At 52.4% G+C, this 14,756-nt stretch overlaps 4 protein-coding genes across 4 annotated transcripts; 2 read left to right on the top strand and 2 right to left on the bottom strand.

Moving 5' to 3' along the window:
* Window positions 1-4,555: 4,555 nt before the first annotated feature.
* CPAR01_10036 (uncharacterized protein) lies at window positions 4,556-6,034 on the top strand (the record flags this gene model as incomplete). Its single annotated transcript, XM_060494299.1, has 2 exons — window positions 4,556-4,782; window positions 4,870-6,034. 2 exons carry the CDS (start codon window positions 4,556-4,558, stop codon window positions 6,032-6,034), a joined length of 1,392 nt encoding a protein of 463 aa, XP_060346481.1.
* Window positions 6,035-6,123: 89 nt separating this feature from the next.
* Window positions 6,124-8,139, bottom strand: CPAR01_10035 (GMC oxidoreductase; the record flags this gene model as incomplete). Its single annotated transcript, XM_060494298.1, has 4 exons — window positions 6,124-6,943; window positions 7,007-7,749; window positions 7,812-7,998; window positions 8,057-8,139. 4 exons carry the CDS (start codon window positions 8,137-8,139, stop codon window positions 6,124-6,126), a joined length of 1,833 nt encoding a protein of 610 aa, XP_060346480.1.
* Window positions 8,140-9,060: 921 nt separating this feature from the next.
* CPAR01_10034 (uncharacterized protein) lies at window positions 9,061-9,621 on the bottom strand (the record flags this gene model as incomplete). Its single annotated transcript, XM_060494297.1, has 5 exons — window positions 9,061-9,193; window positions 9,247-9,337; window positions 9,399-9,428; window positions 9,484-9,510; window positions 9,564-9,621. 5 exons carry the CDS (start codon window positions 9,619-9,621, stop codon window positions 9,061-9,063), a joined length of 339 nt encoding a protein of 112 aa, XP_060346479.1.
* A 1,628-nt stretch (window positions 9,622-11,249) lies between these two features.
* CPAR01_10033 (FHA domain-containing protein) lies at window positions 11,250-13,546 on the top strand (the record flags this gene model as incomplete). The annotated part of the gene is made up of 2 exons (XM_060494296.1): window positions 11,250-12,356; window positions 12,407-13,546. 2 exons carry the CDS (start codon window positions 11,250-11,252, stop codon window positions 13,544-13,546), a joined length of 2,247 nt encoding a protein of 748 aa, XP_060346478.1.
* Window positions 13,547-14,756: the final 1,210 nt, after the last annotated feature.

The following is a 14,756-nucleotide window of genomic DNA, read 5'->3' as shown; positions in this document are numbered from 1 at the left end:
CCTGTTTGAGAATCTTAGCTCGAGTCGATAACCATGCTTCCCTTCAGCCTTTTTCTCGTATAAGCGATTTCACTAGTCACATATGGAGCTTGTCACGCATGGGATAATGGACCTTATAGGGTTAAGGCCTGCAGCCACGCTGGGCTATCGATGCATCCCCCTTTCCGTGGAAACCATCCTGAGCTGAATCTATGTGTTCCGTTCAGCCAAATCCCAGCAACGCCACAAACGCCCATACCTCGTGTCAAGAAGAACAAGCATTCAATGTCTGCTGCCATATCAAAATGTAAGTCTGAAAGGGGTCGCTAATTTCTTATGCCCTTAACTTTTTAATGATAGTAGCGATTATGGTAAGTCCTTCTGCCTATCTTTGGTTTGCTCTTAGTCAACGGCAATGCCTAATTACTACGCAGAGAGTTTCATAAAGAAGAACAAGCATCCGCACATGATATTTCACGGTCTCCTCACGTAACTCGACGCATGGCACTGCCATAACTTTCCCTTTTATGACCTCTCTTTTGGTGGGAAACCTAGCGTCGACACTCGACCAATGATGTCGAGTTCTCGACTTGTCCCTGGTCCCTTTTCATTGAAAACATGACAGGATGTCAAGCGCTCGAATGCAAAGGCCAGAGTCTACGCCTGTTACTTGAGCTAGTGCGTGGTCTTACCACATCCCGTTTAGTCAACTACTGCGTGCTCTCTTAGCTCAAATTTCAACTCGGTGGCAACGAATCATTCTGGAACAGAAGTGTCACGCCCAATTAGGTACTTGGGCTAGCTTTGGCTCTCTGGGGATGGTGTAGAGAGATGGAACCACTTTGACGTATTGCTTGAGTCAGCCCCACCTACTTCCGCGAACTTGGTTTTCGGGAGAGATAGGCGGAAAGCCCTATGGGAACTAGGGATCCGGCTTTGCTTCAAGCAACCGTGTTTCTAACGGCTGGCGCAAATTTCAACATCCTTTGAGTGTGGTGGCCTGTACACAGTGAAGTCCAATCTTAATCATCCTGTGTGGGTAATGTCAAAAGACTCGAAGTGTGCTGCGAATTAGTCCGTTTTTGTCAGTGTACTACATACATCCAATGGGAGCTTGAATATTCAGGGTCGAAGCTGAAGACTACCACCGCGACACAGCGCCGTGTTTTCCAGCTACCCCGGCCATGCAGCGGATGCCTCAAGGACCAATTTTTTATTGTGCGGTCCTTCGCCGGTCTTTGCCACTCAGTAGGCGTCTGAACCCAGGCCTGGCGAGCCGCGCTCACCATTATCGCTCAGCAAAACGCTACATAGAAAGCCTACGGCGTCATGGTGAGTCTCCTCGGTAGAACGCATAGTGTCACGAGTTATGGCACACAGCAATAGGCATACGGAGTGTGGTAAAGTAGCTTAACCCATCGAAGTGGAGATAGACAAAAGAGAAAAGTCTATATACAGGTTGTATGTGATATATACGTGATACAGCACCTGACGGGCACTTTGTGGATTGCGATTCATATCCCTGTTACGTGACACATACATAGCCTTAGCCAATCAGTCAACCTTAGCCTGCCTTACATTGGCTTCGGCTTGCTTTGCGCGTCGCTTTGCTTCTAAACTGTCCTATGCTTCCTAGGAGAGCAACCGCTAGTCGAAACCCCTTGAAACCTTCTCCTATATCTCTGACAATAGAGCCTCGAATTACTTAGAATCGGTAAATGGAATAGGCTAAATTACTTTATACCGCGTCTCGTATCATAAATCCTTAGATAACATACGGCCAGTCTACTACTTATATTAGCAATCCAAACAAAAGAAGGGGCAATGCTTACCCCAGGATAGCTCGAGCTAGATAATGGAGTTAAGTAGGATGCTACTGCGGACCCACTCCACTAGAGAACGAAAGGCACTCATGTTCAGCCCGGCCAGGCAGCGAGTGGTTGGGCGTTGCCATGAGAGGTAATGGTAGATAGAGAATGTTGCCTCTTGTGCATATCCTATGGTTTGCTTCCGCAATCATGTTGGGGAGATTGCTGGGCTTTTCTTATTTTTGCTGTCGCTTGATGCGCTTGGAAGCTGCGAACGACTACGCCTGAGGAGAGTCGGTGTGTTGCTTGTTAGTCCCCCAACGTTCGTCACCTTCAACGTTCAATATATTGCAGTTGTGTTATATTGCAGTTACGTCATATTGCAGTTGTGTTTTGCTGCTGCAAGTGTGTTCTGTTGCAGTTATGTTATGTCTCAGTTAAGGCTTGTCCCCACCCGTCACAACACGCATACCTAACAGAAACCTAAGAAATGTAACACACTATGCTAAATGCACGAGGGAAACCGATGGACGACGCGGATCTGTCCCTGACTTTCTGCAACCAGGCCTGCATTGGGACCCTCGAAATGCAGTACGACAAGCGCCTGAGCTAACAGGCGGGGCGATCCCAGGGTTCTTTCCGAGTATCAGCTTCTTCGCCTTCCGAAACACAAGCATTCTGCAGTAAATCAAAGGCCTGGTTCCCAGACACGTAGCGGTGCTGCTTCCTAGATAGCGTCCTATACCTCGCTTTCCGATAGTAGTGGCAGGCCGATCTAGTTATTATACAATACGTTATCAATATCTTCGATATTCACCTCTAGCAGCGGGGGGCAGAAATCTCCTTAAAGAGTACTACTTTCTTTTCGAAAGTTGCGGTAATATAAGACGTGTTAGGTCTTTCGAAATCAGGCGTATTAGTCGGGGCTAATACTATCTATTCTAGGCCCATTTTGCAATCTTCTAAAGTAACTAAAGCCACTCCGCCGCTACTTCCACTACTTTACGATATACTTCTTAAAGCGCTTTCTTTTGATGCGCCCTTTTCTATCACGTACCTCTCTATATACCACCCAGCTCTTCTCTACCTATTGTTCGCTATAGTCCCGGCGGAGTCGTATCGTCCCAGCCAGGATGTCTGCGCACGACTCGTTCCAGCGGTTGAGAAGGCCCCAGCAGTTGCCCCTACGTATCGGTCAATCGCTGCCTTCGTTCTTGACCTTTACAGTTGCGGCAGGCATTCTAGGATCGTCTAAGTAAACTTTCCCTGATCTATAGCTTTCTACTTCCGTTTCTCCTCTCTCTACCGCTCGGCTACGACGAGGTATAAACATGTCGCTATATGTATATAGTTGGAGCTATGGTCGATATTATTCTCTACTTCGCAGCTGATCGTCCGTTTAACGAGGCCTATAGCGACTAGATAGAAGTCGATAATTGTCTAGTGATCTCCTTCCTTGTTTGTGACGGTTCCCGGCTGTAGTCGACTTGAAAGGTTCATAAAACTGAAAAAGCTAAGTTCCGAGGAAAATATGCGACCCTCTATCAAAAAGCTAGTCGCGCAATCATTCTCGGGAAAAACTGCAAACGACGCATAATGGCAAAGATTTATGGCAACAGTCTAAGCCGAAATTTATGTTTATCTTATGATTCATCGGCGAGAAGAACTACTGCTAACGGGGTCGTCCTCTTGATCTACGCCTGCCACCACGCTATGTTCAACTACACGAAACGTGCATATTGACTGGACCAAACACCATCCTCAATTTGTCACGATGTCAGCTTACCATCGTCGCAAAGTCATTTGAGAGTCCAGACTATCGGATGTTAAGGCACAAGAACACTCGTGCCGCAATACCGCATGGTGCTAAGACCAGCAGCCGCCAAAATCAAACGGTACCATGTGGCCTTCCCGTGCTGTGAGATCCTAGCCTCCCAAAGTTCTTCGAAATAGAGGGCACCGACCCACCTCATTTCCAACATCTTACCTCTTCTTCATCTTCCCGAATAGCAGGTCATTGGCCCAGAGAGATCAATGCGAGGAGTCCGAAGCTCGTAGGGATCTAACCGCTTTGGTAGGTCCCTACTCAGATCCCTGCCGGCATGGGCTCAGCCCTGTCCCATACGCAGGCTACAGCCATCTCACCTAAAAAGAGCGTCGTCTTCCCTCCACAGCCCAGCTCCGCCATTTTCAGGGCACCGCGCTACTGAAAAAAAACACCTGTGATTGCGACCTTGAACGTGGACCAGAAGCTCAGGCGTAAGCGGCATGTGGGTATGGGTCGGCCGCCTCTGCTGTGGGAACGGGACTTTGGTATACTCTAACCAACAGCTTTAGAGTCAGGACCAGGGTCATTGATGAGGGCTGCATTAGGCTATTCTGCTTTCTTGCTAGTGAGATGACGAAGTCCTGGGGCTAATTGTCTTTCGACGACCAAAGTCCCAAAAACATCGACATGGTTGAGATTTTCTTAGAGGTTGTTTCGGGATGCCCTCACGCTCTGTAGCATCCGCGTTGCCGTGGCCCTTGCAAGAAAGTTGCCTGGAGGATCAGCATACACAAACGATGTAAGCTGCGTTTGACGCTTCCGGCGCGTGCCTGGTCAACTTCACCCGACGTATGATATATAAGTCGAGAATGTCGGGCTCTTGCCGAGACAAAAGATCACCACTCCAGTTCCTTCAGCATCACGTCTCTCTCATCCTCTCTTTCCATCTTTCTAATAGTGATTATACCATTCATCGAGCTCGTTACCCCAAAGCACCATCATGAGATTCGAGACAGTCTCCGGGGCCGTGGCCCTTCTCGCCCTGAGCCACTCCGCGGCCGCCGACCCGGTGAACATCAAGCTCCAGAGTCGCCGTACAAACCTCTCAAAGGCGAAGGCTCTCAGTAAGCGCGCGGCCACCGGCTCAGTCTCCTTGACCAACTGGTTCGAGAACTTTGACCTCCAATGGATTGGTGAAGTCGACGTCGGCACCCCGCCCCAAAAGCAGTAAGTCTTGAAACCCACTCGTTGCCGTCTTTCTCAGTCTCCCGGGACATTAGGCGGAGCAGGTAGACTAACACGCTCAACTTTTAGTATCGTCACCTTCGACACTGGCTCAACGGACTTGATCCTTCCCTCAACAGCCTGCACGAACTGCCTCGTCGCCAAAGAATTCAACGCCTCCTCCTCCACAACCTTCTCTCCCCAGCCCGGCTACAACGTCACGACCGCCTTCGGCACAGGCGGCAAGTCCGTCCCCTACGCCGTCCCGCAAGCCGCGTCCGGCACCGTCGTAACCGACGCCGTGACCGTCGGCAATCTCACCGTCGCGAACCAGACCTGGCTTCTCTGCGACACCTACGCCGAGGCCTTCAACGAAATGCCCAACATTGACGGCATCTTCGGCCTCGGACCCCCCGGCTTCTCCCACTTCTCCGCCGAGACAAACGCCTCCTTCTCCACCTGGTTCTGGACCCTCGCGCAGAACGGCGGCGTCCCGGAGCCCCTCTTCTCCTTCTTCCTCAACTCTGGGGAGGGCAGCGCCCCGGGCGAGCTCACGCTCGGCGGCGTGAACAAGGACTACTACGAGGGCGAGATCGCCAATGTCGACTTCAACATGACGGTGTCCTACCTCGGCGGAAGCTGGTTCATCGACCAGCCCGCCTTCTACGTCAACGGCAAGACCGTGTCCAACTCCAACGCCTCGGGCGAAGCGTTCCCCGTTGGCGTCTCCAACGTCGACACCGGCACCGCGTTCCTCCAGACGCCGGACTACCAGACCGCCAAGGATATCTACGCCGCTATCAGCTCCGAAATCACCCAGATCGACGAGCTCGGTGTCTGGGGCGCCCCCTGCGACGTGGTCGAGAAGCTCGACCCGGAGCTGACTTTCACCCTCGGCGTCGGCGACAACCTAGTCAACATGACGGTCCCCAAGGGCGCGTTCAACTTGGGCGAGTATCCCGGCCACAGCGGCATCTGCCAGACCATCTTCCTGAACCCCGTGCAGCCTATTAGCGAACTGGCGTCTATCTGGGTTCTGGGTAGCCCGTTGTTGAAGGGGTACTACACCGTGTGGAACGGTACGAACCCGGAGCAGCTTACCTTTGGTGTCGCGAGTCTGAAGGCGAATGCCACTTCCACGAACGGTACTTCGAGCCCGACGGCTACGCCGACTGCTGTCAGCGGTGGGGGCATCACCCGCCCGGCTGGCGTCTTTGCCGCGGTTGCTTTGGCGATGCTTGCTTTGACTTTTTAGATCAAAATGCGTGTTTAGATGGAATGTAATTGATTGATGTGATGTGTATATACGATGGTAGTGAAATAGAATATTTTAGATGATACACCTCAGAGGGCATCATCTTTGATGAAATCAGCTGCCCGCTCCGCCACCGCATAAACCAGAGACTGGATGTTGGCCCTCGGAATCAAGGGGAAGATACTGGCGTCAACCACCCGCAGCCCCTTGACCCCGTATACCCTGAACCTCTCGTCGACCACACCACCTTTTGACCTAGGCAGCATGGCGCAGGTACCGCAGGGGTGGTACTCACTCTGCATACTGCTCCTGATCCATTCCTCTACGTTATCTATTGTTAGTTCATGGTACCCGGGCTGAAAAACTGTCCCATCACCCTGAAGCAGGTCGCTCAACGGCTGTGTACGTGCGATAGTCTGTAGATGAAGTGCAATGGATTTCAAGAGCTGTGTATCGAGCGGATGGGAGAGGTAGCGTGGATCGATGATGGGGTGAACGGCTGGGTCGGCGGACTGGATGTGGATCGAGCCTCTCGAAAAGGGGTGCTCCAGGACGCCAAGGATGGAGAGGAAGTTGCCTGGTAACCCCGCCGAGAAGAGCTTGGTCGTATCAGCGGAGTACTGGGGCGAAATGCCGCCTTCAATTGTGAGCTCCTGGGCGATTGCTTCAGATTTGAGGTCTCGGAAGGTGATGGCGTATTGTTCGGCCAGGCCGAGGAGGTTGGTCTTCGGCGAGGGTAGAGACAAGTCCAGGATAGAGGCGATCTGCTTTAAGGATAAGAGTGCAGAGCTGGCACCGGCAGAGGACAGACGCCCGGTCTTGTTTTGAAGGTACAGGTCGAGCTGTTCTTGGAAGTAGGTTGCGTTGGCGTAGTCTTCGTTTGTAGGTAGGTTGGGCTTCACCGCAAATCTGGAGCGACGATTAGTCATTATATTGGCCATAATTCCGAATACTTGAGATTTGAAAACTTACCCAAGAGGAACATAGACGTGATCCTGTAAATTCTCGCCGATGTTAGGGTTGTCAACGAATACCTCTATCCCGTGGCTTCCCAGGAGTTTCTTGTCTCCCAAACCAGAGACCTCGAGAAGCTGGGGGGAGGCAATTGAACCAGCGGCGAGGACCACCTCCTTCTTCACGGTCGCTTCTTTCTCCAATCCATTCTGTGACCACTTGACCCCTTTGACCAAGGATCCATCACGAGTCTTATCCAGTACAATCTTGGTCACCAAAGCACCCGTAACCACCTTCAAATTGGCCCGTTGACGTGCCGGACCAAGATAAGCATTCGCAGCGTAGCTTCTCGTGCCCTTGTCGATGTTGAGCAAGTTGACGTAGCCTCCCAAAGCCGCACCATTACGAGGATCGCCGTCGACACCGAGCCCAAGCTTCTCAAGAGTTCGCGGCCAGGCTTTGAGAAAGGGGCTGTAAAGTTGAGGGAACTCATTGGCTATGGGTCCAGTGGTGCCATGGACGCTAGGGTAAACGTAGTCAAGCAAGAGATCGCTTGTCTGCTGGCTCGATGGTGCAACAAACGATTCTGACTTTTCAAAGTAAGGGGCCAATGCCTTCCATGACCAACCGTCATTTCCCAGAGCGCCCCAGTTGTCTATATCTCGCTGGGAAGGGTGCGTCCAGAACATGAAGTTCATGGCGCTGGAGCCGCCCAGTTGCTTTCCGCGGATATGGGCGACGACTTTGTCATTGGCCGATGTCTGGATATGTCAGCTTGCTACGTTCAGTCAGGGTGAGGACCAAACTTAAGGTAGATGGATACCTGGGGCACTGTTTTGTAGTCCCAGTCGTAGTCGGTATTGCCGTACATGGCGGGAAATAGCCCGGGAGCCAAGACGTTGAGGTCGGTAGAGCGATCCGCACCAGCTTCCAAGACGAGGACCGTCACTTGAGGGTTCTCGCTGAGGCGAGCTGCGACCGTCAGTCCAGCGGTGCCTCCGCCAACGATGCTAACACCACGTTAGAATCATACATTTGAGCTTGTTAGACCTCATAACTGTCACTCACATGTAATCATAAGTATCCGCCATGGTAGTCACAGCAAGGCTCATCCAAATGCTTGCCCAGTGAGGACAAAGTTTCGCGCGCATGGTCGGGCTAGAGATGGAGTGGACGAGGCAATGTCTTTGGACGAGAAGACATCAGTGAGTTGGGGGTATGAAGTTATATGCATCCGTTAAACTGCGCCTTAGGAACTACGAACGATTACCCAGCAGAGCTTGCATTTATTGGATAGCTAATTGTGATCATTAATCAACAGCCTTCCATAGCCTCTTTGCCCGCAGATCCATTAGATCCCGAAACCAGCGCCACTTTGCACGAACGCTAGACCAAGACATAGCTGATTCAATGCGTATTACTGCGTCGAATAGCCTAGGTCATGCAATGAAGCCAGGACGATGCAACGCTGGTCATCAAATCTGTATGCACGATGAGTAAGCAAATGTCTTGCGGAACTCCGCAGGCATGGCGAGTTAAAGTGACACCGGTCGGAATTCGAGTATCGGTCCGTCTGCAGGGCGATGGTTGTGTACATATGCACACATGTTGGAAGCCTGCATACTGTCAAGTCCAATTAAGTCGGCTAGGCCAGCTGCATCAAAAGAGGTAGGAGTCGGAAGAACAAAGCCGGACCACCGCAATGTGGCCCCATGGCACCAGTCGGTCCCGCTTGATGGCAAGACACCGTTGTGACCTGTGTCAATGACTTTAAGCATCCGAACACCGCTGTGCTTGAGTTCCCTCCCTCTCATAACCTGATTGATGCGGGCTAATATCGTCAACAGGTAAGAGAAGCGGCAGCAGCACTGAGACTTGGCTTCGGCGAATGCAAAGACTCGCCTGTCAGATGTAATAACTTTTATCATGCAGTCGTGATATGCCTGACACCTAAGTATTATACAGATATCCATTTGATGCCGGTGTTGTGGCATCGTGCCGTCCTTTTGCAACAGCCTACTAGTCTCCTACATGATGATGTACAGGGTATTTCGAATTGTGTCTCCTTCAGCTTATTGCTGGCGCTTCGCGTAATCGGAACCGGGGCCGTACATGATGATGGGTCTTCGGTTGGCCCTTCGGAAAGCCTCCTCGGCAATGGGAGAAGCATCGGAGCGGATGACACTACCGATGGACATGAAGAACCTGCGATGCTCTTAGTCTTCATATGTATAAAGGCCAAACCTGACTTTGCCTACCCGAAAGTTGCTCCTGAACCAAGCATGTATTGTCCCAGTGTTCTCATGATGCCGTTGGGGCCGGCACCGTAGCGCATGATGTTAACGGAGCCTGCGGGGGTAGCTAATTAGTTGATGCGATGCGAGAGAAGGAGGAAGAGTTTGTTACACACCGAAAACGAAGCCCATGACGGATCCAACAGCTATACAATGATCAGCGGCAAGGTAAAAAGGGCTCATGGGCCAGTCTAGACGTACTTCCACCCATGAGGGCACCCATCTTCACTGCGTACAGTTAGCTAGAAGCTCTTGTAAAGGTTGTAAGAGGAGGGTCGTACTCTTGTCGGCGATTCCAGGGCCCATGGCACCGCCATGTTGCGCAGGAACGGGAGGCATTGTGAGAAGAGAATCTGTACAACAGAGAATACCGTGTGTTGGGTATCGGATGGTGAATCGAGCTCCTTGTGGTGCTCAATACCTATTGTATAGTCAGTCGTGCGATGGGAATCGGTGATGTTTGCGACTGTGGGCTGGGAGGAGCTCTTCCAATTTGCTGCACCCAATACAAGTGGCCGAAGGTCAGCCTTTCCGAGCCGGGTGCCACTGGAGCTTTGGACGAATCGAATCTGGGGAACGGCAGTTATTCGGCAAAAAGACTGAAGCGGCTAGCCCCACCTTTCGAGGTTCGAGCCAGCGCGGAGGTTCGAGGGAAAGGAAAGAGCAGCGATGTCACGGTCACCTGGAGCACAGGCCATCTCTCACCTTGAACGCCTTAGACCCGTTTCTGTCAGCCTGGTCTTTTGATTGGCTGTATGACCTTTCTTTGTGAGGCACACACATCTGGCTTTGGAGAATGTCACGTGCCTTGCATCGAGTCTTTGAACAGCACAGGCGACCACCGCAAATGGAATGTGACGGTGGGCAGGTGAGGGTGGATCCCTACGGCTAAGGCAAGAACAGCAGCCAGCTGGACTGGAGGCGATGACAGCACAGTGACCAGACCAGACCGCCTTCACCCGGATGAGCACCAGTTCTTTTTTTCTTGCTTTCTTTCTCTCCTCTTTTTCCTTGTCACTACCACACCTCTTCCCTCTTTCTTTGCTACCTTATGATCTTGTTCATATGAAGATCACATCCTAGCTGGCCCATGGTGGAAAAATCCAGTCAAACACCCAAGCTTTTGGGGGCCTGTGCTCAGCTGAAGTGAACTGAACCCTCACACTGAACAGTAACCGAACCAACTGTGGTGGACTGAGAATTTTCCGGTCCCTCGGTCTCCCACCCGCTGACGCTGAACCTTTGAGGCCCTGCTGTTTTCCGACCGCCCATGTCCCAGACTCCCAAGTCGGCTCCGGCGCGTGTTTCCGAACGCTGTTTGGCCCGCCCACCACAGGCTCTCCCCCAGCGCCAGCGGCCCAGCGCTCACCTCACGCACTTACGCTAAGCGCTTAGCGAGACGGGGCGACACGTTCTGTTCTCTTTGCCCAAATCCTAGATTCAACCTCACCTACCTACCCACGGAGACCACCCGATCCGCCGACGACGCTTCCGCTTGAGCCCATCGTCGACCGTGGTGCTCAAAGAAAACCGTCTCTTTGCCCACGTCCTCGACATTGCTGGTATGTCTCTCCTGCCTGTCTGATCCTTTTTGGCCCGGTTTTCTGCGACCCCCCGTCCCGTCGCAGGCCGTTTCTGGGCCGCGCCAATTGGCTGCCCACCCCTATCCTTGCCGCGACATCATCGCTGACTTATTTTTTCAACCTGCCAGCTCAGCCTCATTGCTTTCTACCCTCCGCAGCGAACTCCCATCGATTCTATCTGACATATCTGCGTTATCTTTCGGCGGCTGATCTTTACGATACCCTCCGGGCTGCAGTGCGAATGGTCAAAGAAGGAGCCCCCGACGTCACCTAGACCAGACCATCCATCAATATCGATACCCTACAAGCTGTCATCACCTACTCGTTCTTGCTACGACTTGCACTGTCCTACGATCCTTACCTGAATCGAACGACGACTTCCCCATGACTGCCGTCGCGAGCCCGCCCAGCTTCCAGCAACTCAATCGACCGGGATGGAATGTTAATGGCGGCCAAAGTCTGAATTCGATGAACCCAGAAGACGTCAGAGGCATGTTCGCCGCGCCTCGGAAGACGCTGCAGCGGAGCAACTCTTCCTCCTCGGTCTCATCTACCTCCTCCAACTCGTCTACTACCACTGTTGCCACCAATGGCTCGCAATCAAATGGCACCCCGGCGTCTACAAACTCTGACATGAGCTGGTCCAGCACCGCCTCGAGAAAGCGACCACAACCCAAAGGACCATGGCCGCCAGGCAAGCCAGAAGGTCAAGCCGAGTTCGGCAGACCTATCATGCGAAACGCCATCAACGGCATCAATGGCGGTTCGTCGCTGCAGACGGCTCCAGGCCAACCGCAAATGATGTCGCAGCAGGGACTCGGGGCAAGGCCCATGGGCGACCCGATGCCTAGCGGGCAGCCTGTGCTCTATCTCTTGTCGCTCAATGGTACCTTTGAACGCAAAACCATCTCGGTACCATTCTACCCAGAAAGCCTCCGTATCGGTCGCCAAACCAATCAGAAGACGATCCCGACTGCCACCAACGGCTACTTTGATAGTAAAGTGCTATCAAGGCAGCATGCTGAGATATGGGCGGATCGCACCGGCAAGATATACATCCGCGACGTCAAATCGTCCAACGGAACCTTTGTCAACGGCACGCGTCTCTCCCAGGAGAATCGCGAATCCGAACCGCACGAGCTACAGACGGGAGATCATTTAGAGTTGGGAATCGACATTGTGAGCGAGGATCAGAAGACCGTCGTCCACCACAAGGTTGCCGCCAAGGTTGAACACGCCGGCTTCATGAGCCCCTCAAGTAACGTTATGGACATGAATTTTGGCGATTTGGACCCCGCAAATGGTGGAATGATGATGCCAGCGCCGAGCCCAATGCCCTACCGTGGCAGGACTGGTAGTAATGCATCGATGGCCAGCAATGGCCGCATGATGGCACCCCAGAATATGGCCGGCATGGCCCCTAATGGTGGAGCAGCCCGTGGATTCTTGTTAACGCCCATTACCACGGAGCATATCGTCAAGAGACTTCACGTGAGTGTCCAAACCCCTAGACCTATTGATTGGAGCTAACTAGGTTGTAGAACGAGATGCGCAATGCTCGATTGCAGTCTCAAGACCTCTCCCGGACGGGCCAATTCGTTCACGCTCTCTTGAGCAAAGACGATGTAAAGGATCTCGAGAAGCCGGAAGCCCCCGAGCCTCCGAAGCAGCTTCCCAATGGCAACGCTCTACCCTTCCGTACCGATGCGAAGACCAGATTTTCCGATCCTCCTGCCCCGCCTCCGCAGCAGCCGCTGCCTGAGAAGCCCGATGTGCCTTCACTGAAACGAGGCACCACTGAGCGACCAAAGACTAATAGCACCACCTCGCCCGTTGGACGGGACAACTTGCATCAGATCATTCAGTTGACCGAAGCTTTGAATAATGCAAAGAAGGAGATGGATACCCAAACGGCCCGTATTAAGGATTTGGAAGACATGCTCCGAAAAGAACGGGAGGCACGCGAGCTTGCCGAGGATATGGCAAAGATCCTTGAGGACAGTGCCTTGAAGGAAACCAATGGCGCGCCCAAGGAACACGATACCGAGATTCTCGAGGAGGCTTTTGAGCCGCCCCGCGATACCGTCGACACCCAGGATATCGAGATGACAGATGCCGAACCGCTCTCCGAGGAGCCTGCTCCAGAGACCGCCGAGGATATTGCTGCACGTTTCCAGGTCAAGCTTGACACAATGATGTCAGAAGTGACGGACCTGAAGCAACAGATGGAGGCATGGAAGAGCAGATGCGAGAAGGCTGAGACGGAGCGCGACGCCGATCGTCAAACTTTGGCCGAGATGGTTGCCCAGATTCGCAGAGACGAGGAGGCTAGGCAAAACGCTGCTGCTGCGGAGAAGAATCGTTCTCTTTCCCCAGGACGACGCGGCCGGAGCGAAGGACCTGCCGACAAGACAACTTCAGTTGTTCAGGCCAATGGATCCGGTGACTCGACGTCAGCTTCTACCCAGGCAGAGTCACCCGTGGACGACTTTGGTGACAAGCCCACGTTGTCACGAGCCAACACCATTACGCCACTTTCCATACCTCCAGGCAAGCTGGCAAAGGACCAGGCCATGATGGCCGGGGTTCCCTATGCTTCCATGCTTGGCGTGGTAATCCTTGGCATGGGTCTCATGGCTTACATTAACGGCTGGCAACCCGAGCCGACTCCCCGTCATTGACCGCCTCGTTTGCAGCTGGGCACATCTTGGCTCTATTCACTAGACAAGCACTTCAACGTTGGCGTTGCACATACTTATGGCGTTTCTTGCATTGAAAGCGGTCATTCGTTTTCCACCGACCTCTACCAAGTCGCTTTTTCTTTCCCTATGTACCTACTACCTTTTCCTTTTACTGTATGAACTGCGAAGACGACAACGTTTTCTTTCCCTTTGTCTCTATTCTCACGGGCAATAGGGACGGCTGGGAGGGAAACAAATGGTTGGAGATGGCGTTTAAGATTTTCTTCCTTTCTGTGGGCTGGGGTCCTCAATCGAGGACGTTCCGATCGCGCTGCAAGCACGGTGTTCTTTTTGTGACTTGGGCAAACCAGGAATGGGAAACGGGATGATGGACGACGACGAACTTCTTTTTTTCACTACACTGGGCACAAAAGAATAACTCAAATTCGAGATGACACCTTTTTTGTTGCAGAAAGACAAATGTGTCCCGCTGCAACATCCCTGATGGGAATACTTGTAGTGTCACCCTTCGGTATGCGGGCGCATTTGCCGCGTGCCTTGCATGAACCCGTCATGCGGCTTCTAGGCCTCTTGACTCGGGACGCAGTCTACATGAACATGAGGGGAAGAGCTGTAGATTACCGGCAGTATGGCAGGGGTGGATTGACGAGATTAATGTTTGCATACAGTTCTCAAGGCCGGATGGGAATACAAGGACCTTTTAATCGCTTACGCTCGTTTCCGATGCCAGGAGTCTTGAGGATTTGATCCTAGTCCTAATCTTGGCGAACACTGATCTCAGAGCTGTTGCATCGAATGTCGCACGGCTATTGATGACTGCCGTCCTCCCTTCAGCAACGATGTGCTTAGTCTAACCCCCATAATGATGCTGCTTTGCTTCGGAACAAATTGGGAACAAGGGTGAACACTTTCAAAAAACGTGAGACGCAATTATGCCGAAGGCCTACCTGCCTTACCACAGACTGATTCCAGATAAGAGGTGCTACGGAATGGAGCCCCAACCAAGGCTCGGCAACATTTGTGAAATGAAGCATTCCAGTGCCCATCACCACTTAAGTGTTGACTCCATTCTCCCCGACAACGCACATGTCAAACAAACAGTCAATCACCTTTTCAACTAGTTCGATGTCTACGACTTCGTCCAGGAGCCGTTCTTGACGATAATAACGACTTTTTCCTTCCCAGTGTA

This window comes from Colletotrichum paranaense (genome assembly GCF_030867605.1).
Source record: "Colletotrichum paranaense strain IMI 384185 chromosome Unknown Scaffold_8.1, whole genome shotgun sequence".
Classification (NCBI taxonomy): domain Eukaryota; kingdom Fungi; phylum Ascomycota; class Sordariomycetes; order Glomerellales; family Glomerellaceae; genus Colletotrichum; species Colletotrichum paranaense.
The sequence above is the reverse complement of the archived record's forward strand: the minus strand, read 5'-3'. Positions and strand labels throughout refer to the sequence as shown.